Consider the following 10,838-nt stretch of genomic DNA (forward strand, 5'->3'; position numbering starts at 1 on the left):
AGTAAAGATGGTGTTCGGTCAGAAAGAGGTTTTTCTTGTCTTTTATTCTAAAAATAATTGGATGGTATTAAAATACCTACTGCCTCCTCACCTCTTTTCCAACAGATTCCTTTTGTGATGTTATTTTCTGGTGATTCTCAAAACCCTTTGAAACTGAACAGGATGTAGTATACTTACTTCCCAAAGCTTTCTCCTGAATAAACTTGTACAGGATCAATCAATCAGATAACACATTTATTCATTTCAGCGCAGAGCTGTATCTCTTACTGTATGCATCTGTTTTGTCCACAGACTGTCCGTCTTTGCAAGGATCCATACCACATCTGCGGGCCTCTTCTGCTGACTTAAAGCCAGGGTCAAAAGTGAGCCTTTCCTGTGACCCAGGCTTCCAGATAGTGGGAAACTCTGTTCAACACTGCCTTAACCTGGGACAGTGGACACGGCCTTTTCCCCGCTGTGAAAGTGAGTCTCAGAGGGCTGGCAGGATTAGGAAACCCTAGCTCTTATTTGGGCTCTGTCACTGTGACCTGCTTATCCCTGCGGCTGTGATGCACTTGAATCCATCCATATTGGAGCCTATACATACATGCTTAAAACTAAACTGATGTTTTACTGAGCAGGAACTATACCATGATTGGATTCTGCCACTCTTTTCACTCTGTTTCCAATGTCTGTGGCAGAAATTAGTCTATTTGGATCAGCAATCTGATACTCCGAACTTTCCTCCCCAGTGGCACCAGGAGTGTAGAAGATGCACAGGAAATGCTAGAATATCTCTGTGATTTTTAAGTGTCATTGAGAATACCTGGTTTGAAGTAAAAGCCTTAGCATTAGTGTGTTACAGAGTGATTTCTTTAAAGGCAGAAGATATTTCTGTCAGGACTTAGAAGTACTCTAAGACTTACAGGATTTCTTCTAACAAAGTAGACTGTATACATTCAAGTTGCCAATGTTCTTTGATTCCTACTTCCCTTCTCCTGCCTTCTCCTTTCCTTTGTTCTCCTCTGCTGTGACAGCAGTTGCATGTGTTGGAGCTGACTTTAGTTTTCATTTCAGCAGAATAGTAAATTAGCTCTAGAAGAAGGTATTGCATAATCCCAAAATTGATCAGTAGTTTGGGAAAAATCATGAAATTTGTTAAAAATACCTTTAAAATAGTTTTATCTAGGCTTGATGTGATTTTTCTTGTCTTGCTCTTTGTTCAGTTGTTCATAGCACAAATCCAAGATCTATCTTAACAAACCTAATCTCCTTCTATGACAAGGTGACCTGCTTGGTGGATGAGGGAAAGGCTGTGGATGTTGTTTACCTGGACTTCAGTAAAGCCTTCAATACTGTTCCCCTCAGCATTCTTACAAACAAACTGGTTGCCCAAGACTTGGAGGGACATAAACTCTGCTGTATCAAACACTGGCTGGATGACCAGGCCCAGAGAGGTGGCAAATGGAGTTAAATCCAGTTAGTAGCTGGTCACAAGTGGTGTTCCCCAGGGCTCAGTGTTGGGGCCACTCCTGTTTAGTATCAGTGACCTGGATGAGAGGATTGATTGCACCCTCAGTAAGTTTGCAGATGACACCAAGTTGGGCAGGAGTATTGATCTGCTTGAGGGTAGGAAGGCTCTGCAGAGTGATCTGGACAGACTGAATCAATGGTCTGAAGCCACTTGTATGAGCTTCAACAAGGCCAAGTGCTGAGTCCTGCACTTAGATCACAACAACCCTATGCAGCGCTACAGGCTTGGGGCCGAGTGGCTGGAGAGCAGCCAGGCAGAAAAGGACTTGGGGGTATTGTCTGACAGTCGTCTGAACATGAGCTAGCAGGGTGCCCAGGTGGCCAAGGAAGCCAATAGCATCCTGGCCTGCATCAGGAAAAATATAGCCAGCTGGAGTAGGGGAGTGATTGTCCCCCTGTACTCAGCACTGGTGAGACCACACCTTGAGTACTATGTTCAGTCTTGGGTGTCACAGTACAAGAAGGACATTGAGGTGCTGGAGAGGGTCCAAGGAAAGGCTGCAAAGCTGGTGAAGGGTCTTGAGAATAAGTGTTATGAGGAGTGGCTGAGGGAACCAGGGTTGTTTAATCTGATGAAAAGAAGGCTGAGGGGAGACCTTATCACTTTCTACAGCTACCTGAAAGGAGGCTGTCAAGAGGTTTCTTCTCACAAGTTACAACCGATAGGACAAGAGGAAATGGCATGAATTTAAGCTAGGGAACGTTTAGGTTAGACATTAGGAAAAGCTCCTACACTGAAAGGGTTGTCAAAGACTGGAATGGGCTCCCCAGGGAAGTTGTGGAGTCGCCATCCTTGGGTGTATTTAAAAAGCTGTCTAGTTACAGTGCTCAGGAACATGGTTTAGAAGTAGGCATGGTAGACTTAGTTAAGGGTTGGACTTGATGATCTTAAAGGTCTTCTCCAGCCATAACAGTGCTGTGATTCTGTGATTCTATTTCCTGCATAAAGAACTACAGGTTTTATAGTAGAAGGTGTGGTACAGAAAAGGTTCTTTTGCTGACTGAATCAGACTCATTGTAATCAGTGCCTTCAACAATCAGGATCCTTCTCTTCCTGCTACAAAAGACCCCAAAACCACAGATCCTCATCCCCTGACAGCCTGTCTTTTTCACAGGCTCTTCAGTTCTATCCCTCTACAGCAAGTACTTGGCTCCCATTACCACAGGCTCTAAACACTTCACAGTGTCTTTTGTGATCCTTACATATTGCTGGGGAGCAAGGAGTTGCTACAGTCCATGTAGTTACAAAGATGGGCAGTGTAGCTGTTGGAGTCAGTTCCTGTTATCTTGATTGAAATGAAGATGCACAGAAGCAGCTCTGCTAGAAAAAACAGCAGCCTTCGACAGACAGATACAGTGATGCCTTCTGCTGGCACAGCTGGGATCAGAAGGGCTTATTTACTATAGCCAAAGTTAAAGTGATGCCCAAGGTTGTATGTGAGGTCAGTTCCAATCTCTCTATCATTCAGACACTCCCTGATCTCAGAACAGTATTGTAACCTCTCAGCAGTAATCCGTTAGTTTTGCAATGTTCAGACACAGCACTGAGCTTGTTTTTTCAGTGAAAGGAAATAACAGGAACCTCCATGGAGGCAAACTTACTTTTCATTTTCCCTTAAAACTCACTAAGGATCATTGATTATCAAGTGAAGTGTCCTGTGACTGAAGAGCATCTGCTCAGGTCTTAACTTACAGATATCTCCTCCAGAGCTAGCAGAACAGCAGGATCTGAGGAGTCCTGCTCAGTCTCTAATTGACAAGTGCCTACAAAACAAGACCCTTCACCAGCACTGGAATCAATTGCTACCTCAGAAAAGGTCTGGGCCCTCTTGCAGATAGGAATTCACAGTTTGCAGAGAAAAAAATCTCCAGTGGGGGCACTCATGTGGAATTATTCTGAAGTTGATCTGTTAAGCTTATGTTAAGTTGATCTGCAGTCTGCTCTGCTAATATCTGTGCCCTCTTTTCACTTATGTTGCAGGAATCAGCTGTGGAGTGCCTCCACCTTTAGAAAATGGATTTTATTCAGCTGAGGACTTTTTTGCTGGCAGTACAGTTACCTATCATTGCAACAATGGCTACTATTTGCTGGGTGACTCCAGGATGTTGTGCCTGGACAATGGGAGCTGGAACAGCGTTTTGTCATCTTGCCTTGGTGAGTTGTGCCATATGTGTGGCTGCATGGGCTGACAGTCGTGCATTTCTCCTGTGCCCTTGGGTTTGGGTGGGATTCCATTCTGAAATTGTGAAGGCTGACCAGAGTCTCAGAAATAACACTTCAAAATATCTGCATTTCTGAAATACCATTCTCAGCATTATATGAAACCAAAACTACATTCTTGCATCTTTCTTTGTCAGTCCTCTTGTATGCCCCACACTCTATACTTATAAGCCTGCATTATACTCCCCACCTCTCTCCTTCCAGGTTCGTTTAGCCCTGAAGTCTTTGCATTGTCTGCTTCTAACCTATGCATTTCCCTCTGCTTCAGCATGCTGTCAGTGTCCCATACTCTCTGACCAGGTTCTTTTAGATATTCTACACCTGGAGTTTCTAATGTTTAGTATCAAATTTACTTAAGATAGTTGATACTGCAAAGGATTTCTGATTTAGTAGAGTGATACAAAATATACTGCATAACACAATATGAATAAATGCAAGTTAAATTTAGCAAAATAAAACAATTGCAATATACAGTTCAATCACAATACCAGTGTGTTTCCCATTAGCAGTCTCTATGATATGCTCACCATCATGACACTGGACATCCCAAGTAGCCAGGAATTAATATGTGGGTTGAAGCCCGCTCAAACCCATTCCTGGTTGTCTGGTTTTTATACTCTATGTTGGCCTGAGCCATGTTTTCAATTCTCCTCCATGCTGGTCTGCCAAACTCAAGGAGACATTTGCACATTTAATGAACTCAGGGAGAAGCATTTACCCCACCAGTTGATCCACACAACCAGTGGTAGCTGTTTACCAAAACCAAAGGCCATCCTCCTGTGCCCTTGTGTTCAGTCAGCTTCTTTGTAAGTGCAGTGGTCAGTAAAACCCCACATTATTCCCTGAGCTTCATGGGCAGATCGCCTTTGCTCGTCTTCTTCCATTGTGGGGTTTGTTGGTCAGTCACACATGCCTGTCAGCAAGCAGCTGTAGCATTGAGAGGGCTGGGAGTGCACTGCTGGACACAGTACACATAGTTGCCACACTATAACTTACTTCCTGGTCAGCTGGGTCTAATGTACCTAATGCAGGTGTGGGAGCTGAAAGGTGAGACAGACCAGCATTGTATGACACACGGGCGTGGCTGTTCCTGCAGAGCTCTGCTGGAGTCCACTAGCTAGTTTCACTTGGATTGCTGCTTAGTCACACCTAACATGGGAGTTTTAGGGTAACAACCTGACAAGGTTTGTGTTTGATTTGACTCTTTATTTTATGTAGGTACAGCACATATATTTTTCAGTCAAGATGAGTAAAAGAAAAGCCAACATTAATTCAGTTCTGCCAAAATTCACAGGAGTAGGATCCATCTGTTTTCATAGCATCCTGCCTACTGGGACTTCTTCAGAATCACCAGTGTCCAGTCTGTTGCTATTCCTCTCTTTGCCTTTCTTCTTTGTACACCAAACCCTAAAGATGAGCAGGCTCAGAGCAGATCCTGCAAGGCTGTCCAAACAGTTTGATGTCTGTGCAGTGGGAGTCATGACATTGAGAAGGAAAAGCCCTGTGCCACACCTTCCAGCTTGCCATGTCTGTCATAAAGCAGAGTAGACTAAGGAGAAAATTAAAACAAGAGTGGCTTTGGCACCCTGACTTACCCTTTACCTTTCTGATTCATGCTGCAGGCAGGTGCTAACAGAGCCTGGTACACCTATGCCCTGAGGTGTTCTTTTTGCACTGTTATGGATTTGATTCATAGGGTCCTTGTGCTCTTCCTTGCCTTACAAGACATTAAAGGAGGAGCAGTCATTGCAGTTTTGCTGTGACAGCACTTTGCGTTCTCCTGATGCTTGTGTAATTGACAGTTGTTTTGATGTTATGCAGTTTTCATCCTGCATGTCAGAAAGAAACTCCTTTTCAGAACATGATTGGGTTCTTTTCATGCTGGCCAGAGTCATTTAGAGCGAAGAATAAACACACCAATTCAGTAAATGTTGTTGCTTTTTTTAACAAAGTTTTTTTTTTGCCTGGAAATGGGCGAAGAACTGCAGCTGTATGTCTGCATGTTATACCTAGTTCAACAGCTGTCCTGTAGCAGAGCTTTTAAATGCGGAATAGTTCTATCTCTTTAACAGTCTGGTTTATATGAGGAATAATCTCTAATACCAGCATTTTTCAATTAGCTACTTTGAAATTGGCCCTTTGCAATTTATAACTCACTGTTTACATACTGTGAACACTTCTCTACAGTCAGAATTTGAAAGCTAATATGAAGTTTTCTGTAGTTTTGATGTACAGTACCAAACCACATAGAGCGTAAATCATTGATTGGCCTTTCTAGTCACTCCTATCATATAAATAGTTAATTATAATAACTAGTACATTTTGAACTCATTTTAACTGTTCTGACAACTGCTGGCGCTTCTCATTCCTAGTCTAATGTTATTCTCTTCAGCAAAGATGGGGTTCTAATTGTATTTCATATTCAGAGTGTTTCCCCTCCTGGCTAAGTTTTCCTGTCTTACAGGTGGGAAGTTAGAGATAGGATTTCTGAAGCAAATGTTGAATGCAGAAGTCCTCTCTCATAGTGTCTGTCCAAACTAGTAGTAACAGCATATGAGTTATAACGTCTGTTCTTCTGCTGCTTGGAAACTAGATAATTTTTATGAAAGTATTACCTGAAAGTTAATAGGATTTATCTCTGATTTTCTCACATTTCACAATATTGTATAGTGAATTGTATAGAAAGCATAAATACTAATTTAAATATTAAATATTACTAGTGCATCAAAAACGTGATTGAAGTAAGAGTGATTTTTAATTATACCAATTAAAGTGATTCCTCTTGACAATTAGTGAGACAGAAATCTAAAGCAGATGTTTATTAAAAATACTACTCTATAAACATCTTTTTTATATTTCTTTTTTGTAGATGTTGATGAATGTGCTGTTGGATCAGACTGTGATGAGCATGCATCTTGTCACAACACAAATGGATCCTATGTTTGCACTTGCATCCCTCCTTACACAGGAGATGGTAAAAAATGTGCAGGTATGGGAAAGAAAAACATCAGGCTAGCCTTTCCCAGGTTCTGTATAGGCCAGTATCCTGCCTTTCGCTGTGGAGGACAGTTGCCAGTAATTAATATCTAGGGAGGGACAGGGCAGGCATGTTTCAGTCTCCAGGTCACTGTGGCCTGATGTGGCTGTGATGATGGGTCTCCTTTTGTTTCTTGAGAACTCACCTCTCCCTATGGTGACAGCTGTCATTGGGATTCTGCTCTGAGAGATACATATGTGGAAAGTGCTCCTGCACATAGAGCACATGTGCTGAAGACCTGGCAGTGTCGTATGCCACAATGTGTCACTTCTCAGAGCAAAGCTGTGCAGTAGAGAAATAGTTGAATATAAGCATTTGAGCACGGCTTGAGCTGCCTGTGGAAACATTAAAGAATGTAACTTTGCATGAAGATGACAAGACAATGGCATAGGTTAGGATAAAATGTAGCTGAATTGATTTCATATTCAGGGCTGGACATGCTGGATGGGCTTTCCCTCACAGAGGAAAGAAAGACTGTGAGAGAAGCATTTGTTTCTGACAGTGAATGCAAACTCTGTTACGGAGGGCTCTTCCATATCAAGGTTAGCTCATTTGCACAAGTCTTCAGTGCCAGTCACTTACATACAGAACAGAGAAAAGCTGGTAAGACTGTAAACTACTTATGAGTGTTTTCCACATGTTCTGCCTTCCTACTTTCAGAAAATTGTCAAGGATATCTCCTGAAACTTGTTTATAAAACCTATTACTTATGTTATTGATAGTTTCTCTCTTACTCCTCAGAACCAGTGAAGTGCCATAATCCAGGAAATCCAGAGCATGGCCATTTATACGGGAACACTTACAGTGTTGGCAGTGAAGTAACATTTTCCTGTGAAGAAGGGTTTCAGCTGACAGGAGTGACCAAACTTACATGCATGGAGTCTGGAGTGTGGAGCCACCCAGTACCATATTGTGAAGGTGTGCTTCCTGAGGAGAATGTGTATTGTAATGTGTGGTGTTAGGTGGAAGGGGGGAAGTAGTAGTTTGGAGCCTTTAGAGACCATGGCAGCTAATGAAACCATGTCCTAGCACATCTGGATTTCACTGTTGAATTCTCTGTTGTTTTAAGAGATGTAAGCACCGGTTGAAGCTTTTCCAATAGTTGTCATATTCACAGTGGTACTTTCTTACTCAGATTTTCCTCAGTGTCAAAGGCATAGACTCATCTCATTTTAATGCAAACATTAAAAGTGTCTTTCTTCTCCACCCAGCTGCCTGTTTTCAAGAAACTTAAACATCATTAACTGTGTTTCAGTGGATGAAAGGCAACCAGAGGGGACAGGCCAGTGTGCATACATAAACATGGTATAATTGCAGAAATTGTTTCTTTAGAAAACCAGAACTAATAAGATGAAGCAACAGGGTAAAATGACTGAGTGACAAAGACAATGTAAAAAAAAAATTACTTTGTAGGGAGGTGCTGATATGGAGTCCTCTTGACAGTTAAGCATGTGGTTTGTAGAACAGTTCCAACTATCTGTTTCCAGTCAGTCCAATTTCCCAGTAAAGTGAAGTCAGATTAAGAGCACTAAATGTCAGTCATAGCTTAATCAAGAACTCATTGTTACCTAGGGCTTTACACCTCTTCAAACCTATTTGGAGAAAACAAAGCAAATCCTGATTTCGTGTTCCTTTTTTCTTTGTTTTGTATTGACCTCTCTTGTGATCCTGTCTTTTTAAAGCTATATCCTGTGGTGGTCCAGTTATTCCAGAGAATGGTGCCATTTCAGGCTCAAATTTTACATACCACAATAAGGTGGTGTACAGGTAGGGATTCGGTATGTTTTAAGTGCTATATTAATAACTGATGAAAATGTGGCAACAAATGAGAGTATGGCTGAATTGAGAGAGTGGTTGAAATGAAGGTAAGGAGCAAGATTAAAGTGTTAAATTAATGGAAAGATATTTGGTTATAGTTGTGGCCATTCACAAGCAGAGCTGAATGTTTACTCCAGTACTACCTCTCTATGGCCTGCAGAGAAAGGTGGTGTATGCAGGTGTGGATGAAGAAAGAAAAGGAATGGCTGATTATGTTATGCACAAAAGGCTCTGTGTTTGATAGCAGTTTATTCTTCTAACACAGATGCAATGAGGGATACAACTTAGTGGGTGAGAAGGAAATTCTGTGCCTTGCTAGTGGTATTTGGAATCATCCTCCCCCCTCCTGTGAAATGGTGACTTGTCGTAGCCCACAGGATATCAGCAATGGAAAATACACACTCACCAGCACAACTTACCTTTCCTCTGTATCATACACCTGCGACAATGGATACAGGTAAGTGTAGGAATGTTTCTGAGCCAAATGTCATGAGACACTGGCACAGGTTGCCCAGGGAAGTTGTGGATGCCCCCTCCCTGGAAGCGTTCAAGGCCAGGTCTTGAAAATACATATATATATGCAATGCTTTCATTTTACCATCAAGCTCAAAGACATATTTTGAATATTCAGAAAAATAGTTGTCATTATTTTTGAAAGTTATCACTTGTCTTTAAAGATTATTATACCCCTAAAGCTTTAGCACATACCCAATATTATTTTTGCTGTTGTTTTACAATGCTTTTGGTGAAAGAACCTTCTGAAAGTTACCAATTTGCCACTTGAACTCTTTGTAGTATTTATTTATTCAAGGCTTTTGTTCTGGTTTACATTTGTAAGCAATTATATTGAAAACACATTTTTAATATGCTGCAATTAAAAATTAATACATTAATGCTATATCCAAGGATGTGTCTTTAAGTGCAAGTTCCTGTCTCTACTGATATCTGCTTGTCCCTCTAGCAGAGTTACTCTGACGTAAGCAATCTCAGACCTGTTTAGATTGATTTTTTTTCTGTATTTTCCTGTTGCAAGCATTCACTTGTCCAGATGCAGGCAGGGATGTGCCCATTTTGTGAATGTTTTGACTGTGTTAATACAAACAGATACCTCAGCTGCAGTCCAGTGTAGTGTTAAGTCATAGATCCATGGTGTGGTCTTATCTGTACCCCACTAAACCAGGAAATGTTTTTATCAGTGTTAATGGGATTTCTAACAATGGACTTAAAACACATAGACAGCAAATACCGCATCAGTTGTGACTGTTTCCCTTTGCCTGTCTAGCATAGCTTGGTGAGAGAAGTCCTCTCTCCTGTGGTTGCTACTCCAGGGGAAGCCCTCCTAAATAATGTCTTTCTTATGCAACATTTCTGAACCTAAGTGTGGACACAGTCTTTTCTTTCAAGCACCTCTTATGTGTTTTTTGTTTTAAACATATTTCCACAGGTAGGACAGAGCCCACTGCCCTGGCAAGAGCCTATACCATATCTGTAGAGGTTTACAGATCAGTTTTGTTCTCTTTCATTAACCCCTGAGCTCATTTCAGTCAACTAAATATGGGGATCTAGTACTGTTTGAGACTAAATTGTGGGGAGTTGAATGCACACCCATAGGGCTCTCCAATATGACATGGGACCTACCGGGAATCCATAGCCACCTGACATAGCAGCTGGAAGCCAGGGGCTTCACCCAGCCAGTGCCATCTCAGGATGATGTTGAATACCTCTGTATAGACAGCTGTTTAGACACACCTTTTGTACCAATGCATTTGAAACCAAAAAATACCATCAACTTCAAATGTATGTGGCCATTCACTCAAGCAAAATGCTTTACCTCCTGAAGGAACTGAATGCCTTTTTGTAAACAAACCTGAACGGGACCATTTCCTTCCGTTTTCTTAGTGAAGATAGTGTTTAAGTACTTGAGTGAATCAGGTCTCAGACCGAGGCCCAGTTGCGAGTCTCAAGATTGGCATAGTGTTGGTGGCATGCAAGTAAGTGTAAGCTTTCTTTTGTGGCTTAAGTATGGGTAAAGCTAGAGCAGAAGCTATGTGTGTGTCTGCACAGTGCATTGAGACCCCACATGAATTTCACCAGCTCTCTCTTCAAAATGATCTGAAGACCAGCTCTTTTGACAGCATCAGCAGTGCTTTTTCATGAACAGAAAGTGAGATTCTGGCCTCTGCTGAAGTCAGTGAGAGACTCCCCTTGGTTTCACTGGGGCCAGGTCGTCAGTGAGAAAAAAAGCACCTC

The 10,838-nt window shown here is 41.8% G+C and overlaps 1 protein-coding gene across 1 annotated transcript in view; it reads left to right on the top strand.

Annotated features, from left to right (window-relative positions):
• The window catches only part of SVEP1 (sushi, von Willebrand factor type A, EGF and pentraxin domain containing 1), a gene marked incomplete at its 5' end in the record, with an annotated part of 73,645 nt that overhangs the window by 32,964 nt on the left and 29,843 nt on the right, over positions 1-10,838 (top strand). Inside the window, 6 exons of the mRNA XM_010185477.1 lie at positions 292-462; positions 3,494-3,667; positions 6,603-6,722; positions 7,512-7,688; positions 8,453-8,537; positions 8,854-9,045. Of these exons, the coding sequence (XP_010183779.1) occupies positions 292-462; positions 3,494-3,667; positions 6,603-6,722; positions 7,512-7,688; positions 8,453-8,537; positions 8,854-9,045 (919 nt within the window). The remainder of the gene's footprint in view (positions 1-291; positions 463-3,493; positions 3,668-6,602; positions 6,723-7,511; positions 7,689-8,452; positions 8,538-8,853; positions 9,046-10,838) is intronic.

Source organism: Mesitornis unicolor, unplaced genomic scaffold (genome assembly GCF_000695765.1).
Source record: "Mesitornis unicolor isolate BGI_N332 unplaced genomic scaffold, ASM69576v1 scaffold11785, whole genome shotgun sequence".
Lineage (NCBI taxonomy): Eukaryota > Metazoa > Chordata > Aves > Mesitornithiformes > Mesitornithidae > Mesitornis > Mesitornis unicolor.